Genomic DNA, 17,304 nt, shown 5'->3' on the forward strand with positions numbered 1-17,304 from the left:
TTTTTATAACCTTGATTTCTTCTTTCTGAATTTCCTCAAAACTGGGCTGGAGTTGTTCCCACTAGACCAGCAGGTTTTGCTGATCCGTGGGAACCATGCAGAGCAGGTTTGCCCATACCGTCTTCATTCTTTGAGTAGCCAAGCTCTAGACCCTTCCTAGTTAGGTCTCATCCAGATCACAGATGGCACTAGCCAATCATTTCCTGATACCGACTGGCAAAAGTGAAGCTTCCAGGACACCTGAAGTATTGACTCAAGGCACTGTTAAGACATCTTGCTCCATGTATGAAAACTACAGAGCTCTGAGGAGCTGCCAGCTGCCCTGCAGTGTCTGTATCTCTGCAGGAGCCACAAAACTCACTTGGCCAAGAGTCCAGAACAGACCAATTAGTGTGCACACTCTAATGGAGCAGGGGTAGATCCCAGAAATACTGTTTTATAATAGAATAAACTAGTTCAACTTTTCCTTCCCCCCAGAAAAGTCCAATTTTTTATGTCTTTATTTTTTGCTACAATTGATGAAACAATATTACTATAAGTATATTATTAACTATAATCCATAGTTTACATTAAGAGTCATGCTTTGTGTTATATAGTTCTGTAGGTTTTTTAAACTCTGGTATTATATATAATATAAAATTTCACATCTTAACTACTTTCAAGTATGCACTTCAGTGTTGTTAATTATATTCACAGTGTTGTGCTAACATTAACACCTTCTATTACCAAACAAACTGTGCCAATTAAGCATTAACTCCCCATTCTCCACTCCCTCCCCACCCCTGACCCCATAACCAGTATTCTCATGTCTGACTGTGAATTTGCATATTTTAATTATTTCATATCAGTGAGATCATGCAATATTTGTCCTTTTGTGTCTGGCTTAGTTCACACAACATAATGTTCTTGTGTGTTTTAAAAACTGGTGGGGGCATCCCACTGATACCAGAGTGGGAAATGTTGCTCGTGTGTCAGTGGAGCATGTGGTTATATGCATGGTGGTTAGCAAACTGGATTGGGATTCCACAGTTAGGGCCTCTTGTGTTAAAAGGGTAGAGAAGGGGTGCACAAATGAGAGTGTGGCATTTAGCAGCCGTACTGGGGTCCTGCTCTGATATTCGGCAGTAGTCATAACCCTAACAGACAGTAGTGCCCTGTTGTAGGCTCCATACTGAAGGGGCCAGAGAGAAGGCAGAGAGGGGGTACAGTGGGGGCAGTGAGGGAAAGGGAACAGAGTCTTGGCCTGTACATCATGCTGCCTGTATTACTGTCTCCTCTCTACTGCTGTGTCTACACTGAGCCTTAGTTTTATCCTCAGGAACCTGAGGTGGTTGGAGTCTTTGATCTCTGTCAGCTCTAAGAATATAGGATTATGTTCAAACCTCTGAGATCACTTAAAAATCCAGAAAGAGGGTGTACAGGGAAAGTCTGAAAGTATATAGTATATATATGATATTCAGCTTGCAGAATGGACACTTTGTGGAGAGCTATTGAAAAGGAGTGTCTCTCAGTAATTAACTCTTCCCAGTCTTCAGTAAGGACTGAGAAAGAACAGCTTAATGTGCAGGATGAAGGACTTAGAATAGGCAAGCAAAGTATATGTACATTCTGACACCATAGTTAGAACTTAAACTGTGGAACTTTCCTTTCAGAGATCTTTAAAACATGTTAACATCTCATCTGTCTGTGACAAGTAAGGTGTGTGGAGATGGGGAGAGAGCCCTGGCCCAGGATCCTGAGTCCAGAAATTCTTCGTGAGGGTTTGGGGAAAGTCCCTTTTCACCTGTGGCTCAGTTCCCTGCTCTGGGAAATGAGGGAGAATGGCCAGATGGTGTCTAAGGCCTCCCAGCGGTAGGGCCTGGTCTGTACAACCGTGAGGGACGGCACAGAGCAGGGAGAGACTGCTTGGGATTACTGCCCAGTTGTTAACCAAACCTTACCCCAGCTCCATTTCACACTACCCTTTTCCCCCATTAATTTGTCTTTAAAATATAGTATGCATATAATAAAGTGCGTGAATGTCAAGTGGAAGGGTTATTGAATTTTTACAAACATACACACAAGTGTAACCATCACCTGAGTCAAGTTAACACAGAACATTATCCATACACCCAGAAGCCTCTCTCTTTTTTTACTTTTTTTTAAAATTTATTTTGTATTATCAAACCAAAACAACATACAAACATTCTGTGTATAGTGTACAATCAGTGGCTCACAATATTATCACATAGTAGTGTATTTATCAACCATGGCCATTTTTTAGAACATTTGTATCACTCTAGAAAAAAGAATAAAAAGAAAAAAAAAAAACTCACACATACCATACCCCTTACCCCTCCCTCTCATCGACCACTAGTATTTCCATCTACTCAATAGATTTTAACCTTTGTTCCTCTATTTTTTTCTATACCCCTTACCACTCTCTTTCATTGTTCATTAGTATTTCAATCTACTCAATTTATTTTAACATTTGTTCACCCTATTATTTATTTATTTTTAATTCATAGTTTTTACTCATCTGCTAATATCGTAGATAAAAGGCACATCAGATACAAGGTTTCACAATCATGTAGTCACATTGCAAAAGCTTTATCATTATACATTCATCTTCAAGAAACATGGCTACTGGAACATGGCTCTACAGTTTCTGGCACTTCCCACTATCTCTCTAATACACCTTAAACTAAAAAGGGGTTATCTATAAAATGCATAAGAATAACCTCCAGGATAACCTCTCAACTCTGTTTGAAATCTCTCAGCCACTGACACTTTATTTTGTCTCATTCCAGAAGCATCTCTTGCCCCTTCCCAGTCAATACCCTGCCACTTCTTTAATGGCAGACTTTGCTCTAGCTTTCCTCCCTCCGGTCTCCATGCACTTGGACCTTCCTAAAAATGGAATCATACGTTATGTACATTTTTATGTCTGCCTTTTGCTCATGTTGTGGCAAGTAGGAGTCATGTGAACTTTTTCCATCGCAGTATAGTATTCTAGCTTATGAATTTACCACAATTCATCCATCCTGTTTTTTCTGGCATTTGGATTATTTCTCTTGGTGGCTATTATGAATATTGCTGCTATAAACGTCTGTGTGTGTCTTTTGTGCACATATGCAGTTATTTTTGTTGGGTCTGTATCTGAAAGTAGAATTGCTGGAAATAGGAAAGATGTATATTTAACTTCATTAGACACTGTCAGTTTTTCAAAGTGATTGTACATTTTACACTCTCACCAGCAAGTGCAGTCCCAGGTGTCCCACATCCTCATCAACACCTGGTGTCATTACAGCAGCAGCAGCACTGGCCGCAATTTATCTGTTTATTTTAGACATTCTGGTGAAAGTCTAATAGCACCTCACTTTGCGCATTTGTGTTCATTTTTTTATTATGGAAAATTTCAAACTAACTCAAAAATGAAATAGTATAATAAGACCCAACATTCCTGCTCTAAAAACCATTAATCCATGTCCAGTCTTGCCCCCATCTACATTCCATCCACTTCCTCCTCTCTTGTATTTTTTAAGTAAATCCCAAAGTTTTTATAATTTTACTTACATATGAGTATTTCTAAAAGATAAAGACTTTAAGTTCACTTAAATAACCTAAACATATGGAGCCTAGAATAGGAAATGAGATCTTATAATTCTGTATGGCTTAATGTAATACCCTAATACATTACAGAATATGTTGAGCAGATAATAAAAAAGTTTTGGCCAAGTCCCTTGAGGGATTGGAGAAGAAAAATGAAACTATTAAATTTTCCCACCTAGGTTTATAGGTAATATTGCCACATTGAAAGTGAATATGATTGAAAGGGGTTGTATAGAGCCATGTATCTCACCAATTAACACTTCAAATATAAATAAGTTTTTACATGAACTTACTTCAAAAGTGTGACTCTTGTACAGAGTCAGTAATAGAGGGGTAAAGGGGAAAAACTACTATTACATGCAATGGACTGTATGTAACAGGAAGACGTCACCAGTACCACAGTAATACTGTGGGTTAATAATTGAGGGGGGTAGGGAGACAAGAGTTAAGGAAGTGTTAGATTTTCGCTTTGGTGAGGAAGTGTTTATCTGTTTGGAGCAATGAAAAGTATCTAAAATTGAGAATGATGGTGACTGTACAACTAAGTAAGGATACTGTGGGACATGTTTTGTTAATTTTGTACATTATCCAAGATGCTCAATAGATGGAGGTGGGCAAAGGGTACAATGACTGAGAATTAGAAAGGTGAACTGTGGTGTATAGACATGATGGAATATTGTGCGGCTCCAGAAAGAAGCAAAGTTGTGAGGCAGACAACGAGATGAATGAACCTTGAGGACATCATGTTGTACAAAATAAGCCAGAAACAAAAGGACAAATATTGTAGGGTCTCCTTTAGAGAATACATATAAGAAAATTGGGGCCTAGATTGTAAGCTCTTATAGCAGTCACCTTTTTCTTTAGCTTTAAGTGTTATTTCTAGATTTTAAGGTGCTGTGATATATGTGTGTAACATGGTAATTCCCTGGAACTTTGGGTTCCTGTGTCACACTGAAGGCTCAGAGTTGGAGTTCTGCAGCTCTGAGAGTCAGCGCTGCCATTCTGGAGGTTGTTCTTATGCAAGCTTCAGATAGATAATGCAAATTGTCACAGTATGCCAAGCCCCAGCCAACAATATTTCTAAAAACCCTAAAGAATATGCAGGGTTCTATGAGGGTCTATAAAAGTTTCATTCACTGAATTTATTTTTCAAAAATTTAAAACCTCCAGATGGTCCTTAAGTCAGATAAGCCTTGAAATCCAGAGATACTAGTGTCTCCAAGAGCATCAAGTAGTTGCATCCCCTTACCCCATAATGTCGACACCTCTTCTCATCATGAAGTTAAAATGGGCATTGTCCAAATATCCGTGAAGATTAGGAGTTGAATCAAATGAGAGGGAGAAGTTATAGCAGAGAAAATAGGATTTAACAAATGATTGTGACTACTGATTCATTAGATTAATATTTCTTTTAGTCTCTAGTATATTTGAAAGCTAGAAGAAAATACCTGAAATTATGGAACTGTAATCCATACCATACCTTGAAATTTGTTCTGTAATCACTTGCTGAACAGTACTTTGAAATTCATCACTTCTCTGAATATATATTCCACAATAAAAAATGCTTCAGATAGACTTTTAAAATATAACCACAATACTATTATACTTTTAAAAATTGGTACTATTTCCTTAATGTCATCAAAACTCGAGTGTTCAAATTTTTAGTCATATCATAAATTTTATTCACATTTTTTTTAGTCAAGATACCAATTAAAATAGATCCACACATTGCAGGTGGTTAATATGTCTTTTGAGTCTCTTTTAATCTATAGTTTCCTTCTTTTTCTTTTTGTCTTCAAAATTCATCTGTTGAGGAAGCTGAGTTGTTTATCCTTGTAGAGTTTCCCACAATCTGGATTTTGCTGATTGCATCCCTGGTGTAGTCTAACATGTTCCTGTCTCCTCTGTATTTTTCTGTAAATTGGTGGTTGAATCTGGAAACATGATCAGGTTCAAGATCAGCTTGGTTTGTTTTTGTTTTTGGCAAGCATATCTACCATTTGCTATCTCTTTGAAAGCTGCATCAAAGCCAGCTAGAGCTCCAGGAGGTGCGGCTCTCCTACCGACAGCTGCAAGTCAAAGTGGAAGAACTCACTGAGGAGAGAAGTCTGCAGAGCTCTGCTGCCACCAGCACATCCCTTCTGTCAGAAATAGAGCAGAGCATGGAGGCCGAGGAGCTGGAGCAAGAGAGAGAACAGGTGTTGCTATCCCTGCCCTGTCACTCCGATGTGTGAGATTGCCTGGGGGTTCTTGGGCAAGGCCCTGGTCTTCAGCCCATTAGCCTCCCTATCTTTTAGCACCTGCTATTTCAGCAGCCAATCTGGAAGGGACCTGGGTAAGCTCCTAGGCCTGCTGGCTAGAGCTGTCATAAAGCAAAACGTGACTGAAGCAAGTCCCTGGCTCTCCATTTTCCACCCACCTTGTCCATTGAGGCATTAAGATCAGAACTTCCAGAGGACAGAGTGTCATAGACAGAGCCAGTCCAGCTCACTGTCACTCCATGCCTCTTAGCAAATGCTTGTTGACCAGTGATCAGCCTCATAACCTCTTGTATTGAGAGAGTTCTAGAACATTCATGACCCGCCCTCTCCATCCAATTGGCTTTTTTTCACACAGCACATAACCGCTCATTTCCTTATTGATTTCCTGATTCTCACCAAAGTAACTATGATTATATAAAATAAGTGCTTTATATGGCAGACAGAAGGAACTAGAGAACAGAGGGAAATAAGGAGTCTCTATAAATATACTGGGCCTAGAACAAGTATCTGTATTTCTTGGGACAGGTGATTTAAAAAAATATGTATCTTTCTCCCAAAGCTGGTGTCTTGAATATCAGCAGTTTGGATTCAGATACTAGAAAAAGATGATCAGGTGACAGTGTTCTCTAGAGTCCATAATCAAGAATAATTTCTTTCTGTAACAGCTGAGACTGCAGCTCTGGGAAGCCTACTGCCAGGTTCGCTATCTCTGCTCACACCTTCGAGGAAATGACAGTGCTGACTCAGCTGTGTCCACGGACTCCTCGATGGACGAGTCTTCAGAAACCTCATCTGCCAAGGATGTGCCAGCTGGCAGCTTGCGCACTGCCCTCAGCGAGCTCAAGAGATTGATACAGAGCATTGTAGATGGCATGGAGCCCACGGTAAGACACCAGGCTGAGAAGTGCTTTACCCTAGTCCCACAGAATCTGGCTAGGGGGGTAGGTTGAAGCTAACCCTAGAACAAAAACCTTTTTAAATATCTGCAGTGATTTCTTCTGAGCCCTTCTTTGTTTGAGAGCATTGAATACTTGTGATCAGGCAGGGGGTTAAGTCCCAGGGAATGAAAGGCTCCAAAGTCATCTTCCTGCAGACACCTGGATCCACAGGTGGAGTCCTCTTCCCCTTATAGATGTAAACAGGCAATGGTGGCCTTGAGTTCAAGGGATTCTTTGAAAGTTTGAATGCAGAACTTTCATCCACGTAAAAACTGTAATTTTACTATTCCGTAGAATCTCTAATCCCTAATTCCTTTTCTTCCCATTTCTGACTTTATCCTCTTTCTTTCTCTCCCTCCCTTTCTCCCCCTACCATATCCCCTACTACTCCCCTCCTCCCCCATCTTGCTCACTTCCTCATCAATCCCCTCCCCATCCACCCCCTCTACCCTCACCATCTCTGGCTGGCTGGCGCTCTTACTTTTACTGTCAGACCTCTCGGAGAATTGACGATGACTCCTTAGAAGAACAGATAAGGCAGACCAGTGAGGACTCGAGAGCCTTAAGAGAACTCATGGAGGGAGAGAGGGGTAAATTGAGGCAAAGCCTAGAAGAGCTCCAGCGACTCCACAGTCAGGTGAGCCCCCCTTTCAGTCTGGTGTAGGGAATGTGCATGTGGCCCCAGTCTCTCTTGGAACCCTGGTACCTGTCTCTCTCCACTTCTATTTGAAAAGGCTCTCTGACAGATCCTCAGGGCATGACCTGAAATTGAGGCAAGCTGGGTGTCTTGAAAAGAAGAAGCCAATCCTCTAGTTTAGCCCAAAGTAAAATTGGTAGGGATAAGAATAGCTGATTCCCCATTTCCTCCAGTGACACATTGCCTTCTCCAAAGCTAGAAGTTGGTTGGTGCATGCTGGCCAGTTAGAGCGCTCCTGCTCCCAGAATGCCTGCGTGTGTTTCTCCAGCAACTCCTGAGCAGGGAGGTTTGCAAACCAAGGAACAATTAATCTTTACAGGTCTGTTCCCTCTTTAGAAATCCCATCACCTCTGTCGGCCAACTTTCCAGCTTTAGAACTTACTGCCACTCTCCCTGTTTGTTCCTTTCCTGTTTGATCATGATTTTGTCTCTCTTGAGAACACTGCAGAAGGATGTCATATTCCTGTCTGAAGAGATTTAAAGGGTTTAGGAGCAGCCCTACCCAGAAAGGAGCTTTTAAAATCTATCTAGGAGAGAAATAAAGGTTCCTCCTTTTTTCTAGAGTCATACATAGTTTCTGTCCTGCTGGTATGTGTCGGTGTGGGGGGAACACCCCACACAGGTGTTTTTATCACCCTGTCCTCACCTAGCCTGCCCCCTTCCTTTCCTTGTCCAAAGTTGCATCACTTTCTGCCCAGTAAGATTTCTGATAGATGGCACTTCAGCCTGACTTTCATTTTAGTCAACATTCCTTAAATTTAAAAGCACTTTATGGAAATGTATTCCCATCTTTTCTGGGCCCCATCCATTAATCTTCATAATACCCTCCTGGATGATTTTGTGGGTATTGTGCTCTTTTTACTGAAAAAAGGACATAAAAATGTTCTTTAAAGCTGTGGCTTCTTTCTGGCAGTGCCCTGGGGTGTGGGGTTGGGCAGCCGGAGACATTCTTGTTCCTAAAACCTAAGCCCTTCAGCTGGCGGTTTGGCCAGGCAGTGGCTCAGACTTGGGGCCATATGTTCCAAACTGGAAAATAAAATGCAAGAGAAAGTTTGAAAAAAGCACTAAAAGTTCTTTGGATTAATGAAAGTTTTTAAAACTTATTTTCAGTTCTATTTAAATTTCTGAGAGGTGCTTTCTGCTTGTTGCTTTTGTTTGTTTGGTTTCCTTTTTGCTTCTCAGAATTATGAAATAAGAACATCTCCAGAGACATTATTTCATTCAGAAACATAAGCAAAGTGTAGGTTGCTGAGAGTCCGGTATGGGACTGTTTAGGAAGTCATCTCCACCAGGAAATTTTCCTTGAAGGGTCAGCTGAAAACTGACTTAGGCCAGTTCCAGTGGATCCCCTTTCCCACAGCTCATCAGGCCCCACATGGAGTATAGAACGGGGCTGAGTCCTCATGCCAGCCCTCAGCAGCGCAGGTGGAGGGAATAGAGGACCAGGAACCTACAGCTATTTGCCAGGCAGTGTGCTGGGCCCTACAGTTTATCTTGTTTGAACTTCATCACCACCTGGGAGGAGTGAATAGTTAGTTTTATGCCTACTTTTTATGAAAGGTTTAAAGAAAGATTAAGTCACTTGACACTTCTAAGGCAAATGGCTTGTAGGCTCTAACTTTACCTGGTTTTCCAGGTCAAAGTAAAAACTTATGAAGTTTTATTTGGAGCCTGTTAAATGTCGGCATTTCCTGCCTAGCATGTAGTTTTACCTGCCCCTTACTCAACAGCCAGGACACCTGGCTTGGCTCATGGCTGTCCTGAGGCCATGTCAAGGCTCATTTGGTCTGGGAAGGCCTGGCTCTGTCTGCCAGGGGTTTTCTGAGCCTCGAGTTCTGGTCTGCCAGGCTGCAGAACCTGCTAATAATAAGATGAGGGAGGCTTGTCACCTGCTGCTTTGTTGCCTCAAGGCTAGATACATATGCATGCCTAGCCTCTGCTGAAGCTGAGTCATGGGTCTCTTCTTACCTTTCTCACCCTCTGCCCCCCGAGCTTTCCCCACCATCGAGGCAGTTTTGAGCCGTTCTCGGTTCAGAGCACCAGGCCCTGACTCCTCATTTCCTACCTAGACTCCTGCGACATGGCAGCAATCCATTGTCCTCATATTTCTCTTCAATGTTGGGTGTCCTCTGAATACCTCCAGATGGCTACTACCTCAGGGGCTGGGACCTGTGTTCAGTCTGGGGAGTTTGAAGGGTCCAGGGAAGCTTGATTTTCAGCCTTAAGTCTTAGGCCTTTGGTCAGTAAGTTTCATTCTGTCGAAAGATGATTTGACCTGGAATTTGAAGGGCAAAGATGGATACACTGAAAGGTGACATTTATTCCCTTGTGGAAGGGATACAGACTTGTATGGGTGGAGTCCCCCCTCCTGGAAAAATGTCAAATTATCTGTAGTATTTAACAAGAGTCAGTGTTAGGTACCCTAACTCATGTCTAATCCTACCCACTGTGAGAAGGGACTTCCACCCCTCTATTCATTCAACAAATACTTATTGAAAGCTCCACCAGGCGTGGTTTCTGGCTACAAACAACAGAAACTTGCTCTGCTTGAAAGAGAGTGTACTGGAATTAAATCTGGTTGCTTACAGAATCGACAGGAGGGTCAGAAAACTTGGCTCCAAAACCAGGAAGGAGCCCATGTAAATAATTTCCCAATGGCCTGTGGCTTTGCTGTGCTACCTCCCAAGCTGCAGTCCCAGGTAGGGGAGGTGACTGGTCAGTCTGAGTCACATGCCTATGTCCTGGTTGCCCAGGAAAGGAAATGTCCTGTTTCCCACCAAGACTCATGCCACCAGGAATGCTCCCAAAACAGGAAGGGACTTTGGATAATAAGTAGCAAAAAAATGACAAGTGTATTGGGATTAACACTGTTAACACTATACACAGCCAGGCCCTGGGGCAGCAGATGGACAAGGCACAGCTCGGCCATTACAGAGCTCCTGGTACGAAGGCTGCTGTCGCATAGTGAGGAGGGGTAAGCTCTGGTCACCGAGAGTCACTCGAAGGGGCACCTTACCCCCAAAAGATGACTCCCAGGTTTGACATGAGAACCTGTGTAGGGTGTGGAGTATTCCCAGAGGCACGGATCACAGAAAAGGTAAGAGGTTTGAAGTGAAAGATGATAACCTCATTTAGGTTTCTAAATCCCTTTGACCTGGGGAGCTAAATGAAAAAAAAATGAAAGAGCCAGGTTCTGAGTGCTGCCAGAGAACTGAAAGATGGGAACAAGGTCCCAAGCTTTGGGATCACCGGGCCTTATTGATAACAGATTTCAATTTTGAAATTGAAATTTCATGCCTGGAAAGAAAATTTGAGTCCCTCACTCCAGAGGTGTGTTTCAGAGCACTGATGCAATTCTGGTGGTCCTTTATCAGTTCCCCAGGAGTGCCTTGGAATGAAAGAAGCAATGTGGTGGGTGCTGGATCAAGGGGGATCTGGCCCCAGGGCTGCACATCCAGGGCCGAAATTTCCCCCAGGCTTCTTGGCGCTGGGCCCAAGCCTAGCAGGTGGCATCCTTCCTTCAGGAGACACTTCCTGAATTCAGAGACTTCAGGAGTGGGCCGCACATACCCTTTGCCTGCTTGGACTTTATTGTTCCTTTTTCCCTCTTGGAAAGGCAATACTCAGGGTCAGCAGCAGTGACCTCGTCGCATTGACTCTCCTTTGGTCTCCGGTCAGGTGACATTGCTGAGTGTGGAGATGACTACACTGAAGGAGGAGAGAGACCGACTCAGGGTGACCTCTGAGGACAAGGAGCCAAAGGAGCAGCTTCAGAAGGCTATCAGGGACCGGGATGAGGCGATTGCAAAGTATGTACAGCGTGGCTCTCAGTTTGTCTTTTTTTTTAATTCCACATGTTTCATGGGAATATATGCTCAATTTTTAGTGGTAGATCCTTTTCCTATGCATATGTAGATATATATTCAGTATAATTGTGGGTATTATTTTAAACACAGTGGGAAGTATCCTACATGCCTTGCTTTTTTTCACTTAATGCATCTTAGCTTTCCAAATTGTTTATATAGATCTAGCTCATCTTTTTAAATTTATATTAACTTTTTATTACGGACATTGTTAAACATACACAAAACTAGAAAACATAAGATGGTGCACTCCTGGTTACCTGTCTCTCAGCCTCAAACGTAGTCAGCATACAGGGGTCCTCTTTCATCTATAACCCCACCCTCCACCTCCCCACTGGGGTATGGAAAAGCAAGTCACAGGATATTATAACACTCATAAACACTTCAGTGTAGAGTGCTACCAAATAAAGACTCTACTTTTTTTAAAACACAACCACAATACACTTATATACTTGAAAAAATGTATAGTAATTTCTTAATATCATCTAGTATCCAGTCAGTATTTAGATTTCCCCAATTGTCCAATAAATGTCCTTTTAAAAAATACTTTTCAAATAATTTAATTTTGCTTATCGTTGGCTCACCATCCTTTTTGCCCTTTTTGGTGAGAGCAATTTAGTTAAATATGCATCATCAATTTTTTAAATCTTGGTTTTAATATCTTGTGATATAGTGTCTCAGAAGTCTGGTTGTAAATTTGTTTTATTCATGTTGGTTGTTTTTGTTGTTGTTTGTTTATAATTTTATTGTGGTAATATATAACCAGAAATGTTTTTATAGTTGGTTAGAATCAAACTTCAAAATTCACATATTCCATTTGGTTGATATGTGTATTCGTTTGCTAAAGCTGTTGGAAGACAGTATATCAGAAATGGAACAGCTTTTATAAAGGGAATTTATTACATTATAAGTTTATAGTTCTACGTCCATAAACATGCCCAAACTACGGCATCCAGAATAAGATAACTTGGTTCAAGAAAGGCTGATCTGGGAAGGCACATGGCTGGCATCTGTTGGTCCCTTGCTCTTGGACTCTATTGCTTTCAGTCTCTGTTTGCTGTTGTTTCCTCTCTAAGCATCTGTGGCCTCCACTCAGCTCCTCCAGGACACAGCTCTGGGTTCTGGCTTGCTTAGCATCTCACGGGAAAGCACATGGCAATGTCTGCTGGGCTCTACCCATGTCTGGGCATCTGCTCTCTCTATCGGCACTCCAGGCATCTCCAAACATCTGTGTCTCTGTCAGCTCTGAAGCAGCTTTTCTCCAAGCATTTGCATCTGAGCGTTTTTCAAAATGTTTTTCCTTTAAAAGGTCTCTAGTAAACTAATCAAGACCCACCTTGAATGTGTGGAGTCCATCTCCATCTACCCAGAAGGCCACACCCACAATTGGACACACCGAATCTTTGTGGAGTTAATCTAATGGGGAGGTCATACCCACAGCTGGGTGTGGCATCTCCATGGAGATGATCTAAGCAAAAGGGTTTCTACCCTACAATATCTAATCAGGATTAAAGGACGTGGCTTTTCTGAGGTAAAGAACACTTTCAAACTAACACAATATGTCTCATAAATCTATAATATGCTCTTTTTTTATTTTTCTTATTGCTATTTATTGAAGAAATTTGTCTCAGCATTTTCTGCATTCTGGATTTGACGGCATTCTATGCTATCATTTAACATGTGCCTCTTCCCCCTATTTCTGTAAAATGGGTCATTTTTTAATAATTTGGGGATTTTCTTTTAATAGAGAAGAAATGCACAAGTACATTCTTATACATTCAAGAAATTGGAAATACAACATGGCAGGAACACATATTTACATATTCCCCATCTCCTGTAGGTTATTTCTTTATCATTCACTCAGTCAAACCCTTTTCACTGAGAGACAGGAGATAAAAGGTACAAAAAATGTGGAAAGTTGTCACACAACCTTAGCAACATTTGTATAATCAGCTTACTGCTTCCAGAGCACTTTCCTGTGCTCATCCTCACAGCCACAGTAAGAACTTTTTATCCCAACTTTAATTCCAGTTTTACACTTGAGGAAACTAAGATATACTTTTCTTAAAGTCACAGCTGGTAGTGATGAGCTGGACTTCAACTCAGGTCTCTGATTCCAGTCCAAATCGTTCTTGTTGGGAAGCTAAGATCAGCTCATTTACAACTGAGGCCATATACCTTTTCTGAAAACATATGACACAAATTTTAGTTTCTGAAAAAAAATTCCCTACGCTAACCTTTCCCTTTCTCACTTCCACATGTTTCCTCTCCCTTCTTTTCTCTTTAATCATTTTCATCATTTCCATTTCTGTTGTACCTTGGACCTTTTTTCAGGTTATCTATCAATTTCAAGTTTATTTAGGAATTATACTCATTGAGGCTCATATCTATGCATCTTTGCCACTTGGATTCCTGATGTGTTTGTGCATGCTTGAATAGCAGTTGGTAGAAAGATTGAGGGAATGGGGAGCACACCTTTACGAATAATAAGGGGTGAAATTGTGAGACATTTAGGGAATGAAACGATAAAAAAGCGCTAATTGTAGAAGCATCTTGAGGATAAAAAACAAAATGACGTGATAAGTACAGGCTGGTGAATTTGAAGCAGATCCACTGGCAGGGACTGGCAGAAACCCCAAATTATGCCGCAGATCTTTCGCTGATGGCTCAGAGAGAAGGCATGACAGCTGAGATATGCCTTGCCTATTGGCAGGGCTTGTGCTGGAACCTCCAGCCCCACGCAAGGTGTCTGATAGGCTGTCCCTAGCACAGAGCCACAGGGTCTCTTCAATCCCCAAGCCTGGCCATACACTAGAATCAGCATGGGAAGTGGGAGAGATAACCAGAGAGTGTCAGGGTCCAGGCGGAAAGAAAGAAGTTGTCCATTATCATCCCTTAAAAAGGTAGAACCTAGTTCTGCCACCAGGTTGAGAGAAGAGGCTCCAAAATCTACTTGAGACCTATTATGCACGCCCTTGCCTGCCAGCACAGGTTGCAAGTTAATCACCTGGATTCTAACTGATTGGACTTGCAAATTATTCTCTTTGGAAGTATATCCCCCAGCAAGGAGAGCACTGGAAAGAGGCTCTGTCCTTGCCTGACCCTTGAATGACAAGATTGGACCTATGAGGAGGGGCCTGGGAGTGTCTGATCATTGCAGGAAGATAGTTCTTTTTTTATTCCTTAGAAATGAAATTGACTTGGTATTCAGATTGAGTCAACCGACCTAAGCAGTCATTTTAAAGGGGGGGGGGGACCACACCCACATTTGTCTAGGACTTCAGTTTTATGAGATACTTTGCTATGCATTATTTCTTGTTCTGGACCCTGGCTGCACATAAGAATCCTCTGGGGATTCCCCACACACCCCCACCCCCGACCCCCACAGATGCCAGGGTCCTCCCGGTAACAATGCTGCCTCACAGCAACCTCTTAACATTCACTTCCCTGCCTTGGGTGTTGTCAGGGTTTAGAACCCCCAAGAAAAATAACTTCCCTCTCTTCACTGGGCAGCAGAAACCTTAAGTGTACTTTAGCTTGTACAAGAGAGTTTCAGAGAAGTAACTTATCTTTTTGCAGGTGGAAGGCCCTCACTAAAAGCAAAAACAAATCTGGGGCTAGAAATTTGACTTACAAAAGCAAAAAAAGGAGTACTCGTTTCATTTAAATACGTGATTCTGATAACCCTTTGAAATACTCCTTTTTTTAAATGTGATTAATATATTGATCAGCGACCTCTGTAGCTTTGCTTTCCCGGTCTGCAGTTTCCATGATGACACCAAGATTCCCAAGGGGTGCAGTCTAGGCCGGGATATGGGCTGGACCTGATGCGCCAGCCTCTGGGGCTCGCAGGCAAGAAGGGAATCCCCTAACCCGGTCCACGCCGCTCTGGGCCTTCCACCCCTCGGCCCCCAACCCCCGGCTGCGTCAGGTAGCACATTCCGAGCGTCTAGGCGGCTTGTGGCACCACCTGCCGGGAGACGCCCGGAAGTGCTTGAGGCTGCGGCTGCTGCAGTAATTGTTCTGACGTTCGGCGGCCGCTGAGCGGTGGGGCGGGCGTCCACGGCAACCGGCGCCACGAGGTGACCTCGGCTGTTCGCTGCCAGCCAATGGCAGCGAGTGTGACGTAGGCGGCCTGCGGCAGCTGAGACACTAACACCCATTGGAGAGGCTGGGATCCAGCCCTCAGCCGCAGTGCGGAGCTGCGTGGGGTGACAGGGCAAGTGAATAATTGCTTGGGGGACATTCGGCCAGAGAGGAAGTGCTGGTCGCGGCGGTGGTGAGCGCTTTACTAATGGAACCTTCCTGCTTCTCCATGCGGCCGAGCTGATGTCAGCAGTTGCAATCCGCGAGGCCCAGCGCAGGGACCCCAGGGAGCAGCTCCTCTAGCTGCCCTCAGGCCATAGTAGGGATGAGAGGACGCAGTCATCTCTGGCCCAGGACAACGAGGACACTTTTGCTTGTTCTTTGGATCACGTGAGGCAGCAGTTCTTGAAGGCAAGGGTGAAATAAAGCATATTTTTGCAGCTGGGCAAAGTCCTACCTACATTTTATTCCCAGCCTGCCCCTCCCCAGAAAAAGTTTCTCTATGCATTGAACAATTGATTGGAGGAAGAAGGTAATACGTGTGATACACACAAAATGTGAAAATACAAATTGCAAAAATATGTGGGATAGGCTACCTATCGATATTCATCAGGGTGTGACCAGTTAGTTATATTTTGTGCATGTCCTTCAAATACATCCACAGGCAGGTGTTTTTGTTCCTGTTTACGAAACTGATAGACCATAGTAGACCTTGTACTTTAATGCCTTTCTACACTCAGCAATACATCATCAACATTTCCCCATTCCATCAAATTATTTACTGAACCAGTTCTCTGATTTTTGGTACTGTGATGCCCTCCATTGTGCGACTGCACTGAAGTATCTTTGGGCTGTGGGAGACTTTTGACTTAAGTCATCCTCTTTTAACCACTTTGAGTCTGTTTCCTGTGTGAGTTGGGGATGATAAATAATCCTTTACCCTCAGACTGGTGATGAAATTGTGAAGATGTGAAAGTGTGTTGCAAACTTTCCAGCCCTCTATAAGTAACCTCGGAGTTGCTGTTTCAGTTTCTATTATTTTGTGAGTTTGGGGTTCAGGGCTTCTTCTCTCATCCTGTGGAATTCAGATGCACCACGTAAAGAACCAGATGCCTCTTTAACAGGTCTCCATGCTTGTCTTGGCTTGTCTGTTTTCAGGAAGAATGCTATGGAGCTGGAACTTGCCAAGTGTAAGATGGACATGATGTCTCTGAATAGCCAGCTGCTGGATGCCATTCAGCAGAAACTGAACCTCTCACAGCAGCTTGAGGCTTGGCAGGTAAATGAGACCCCTGAGACCCAGAATAAGAGCTGAAGCTCCAGGAGAGTCTCTGAACCCAGGTAGGGTGTAAGGAGGGGGATTTGTTGGGGAAGATCCGTGCACAGGGTGATTAGCAGCCCTAGTCTTCACCTAGTGACACCTATGCTCCCTAGTCCCTGGGGAAGAGCGCCTAAGGATGCGCTCAGGAGCAGCAAATCCAAGGCTGCTGGCCTTGAGGCTGTAGCTGCCACCAGACTTGAGACTAGGGCTTCCTTCAGCTGTTTTTCTCAGCTTTGCTTTAAATTAGATAACAAACATGGAGGGTGCACAAAGCCTTGTGTAACTGAATAAAATTTACTGCTGGATGCGGTTCAGCAACCCTCAGGCAGCCAGCAGCTGCTACCCTTCCCACTCTCAGAGGCCAGCTTCCTTTTTCCGTAGAGCACTGCCCTGGCACAGGCTCTGGGGAAAGTGAATCAGTGTATCTGCCCATCTCCAGGACCACCTTGTTCAGGGTCCAGCCAGCCTACCCCACCAGGCTGGGGCTCCCTACGGGACTGGCATTGTGACTGGCTTTTTGGTGAGATTAATTGGTGCAATTTAAGAT

General features: G+C 43.2%; 1 protein-coding gene across 4 annotated transcripts in view; it reads left to right on the forward strand.

The window, feature by feature from the left end:
- Positions 1-17,304, forward strand: part of BICDL1 (BICD family like cargo adaptor 1) — a 117,447-nt gene that overhangs the window by 96,082 nt on the left and 4,061 nt on the right. For 2 of the 4 annotated variants that reach the window (XM_077159990.1, XM_077159991.1), the window contains exons 5-9: positions 5,610-5,789; positions 6,518-6,736; positions 7,284-7,427; positions 11,166-11,296; positions 16,595-16,715. In XM_077159990.1, coding sequence (XP_077016105.1) covers positions 5,610-5,789; positions 6,518-6,736; positions 7,284-7,427; positions 11,166-11,296; positions 16,595-16,715 — 795 coding nt within the window. Of the gene's footprint in view, positions 1-5,609; positions 5,790-6,517; positions 6,737-7,283; positions 7,428-10,373; positions 10,462-11,165; positions 11,297-16,594; positions 16,716-17,304 lie in introns of those variants that run through there. The other 2 variants (XR_013175624.1, XM_077159992.1) reach the window with 2 other exon arrangements.

Source organism: Tamandua tetradactyla, chromosome 5, assembly GCF_023851605.1.
Source record: "Tamandua tetradactyla isolate mTamTet1 chromosome 5, mTamTet1.pri, whole genome shotgun sequence".
NCBI lineage: Eukaryota > Metazoa > Chordata > Mammalia > Pilosa > Myrmecophagidae > Tamandua > Tamandua tetradactyla.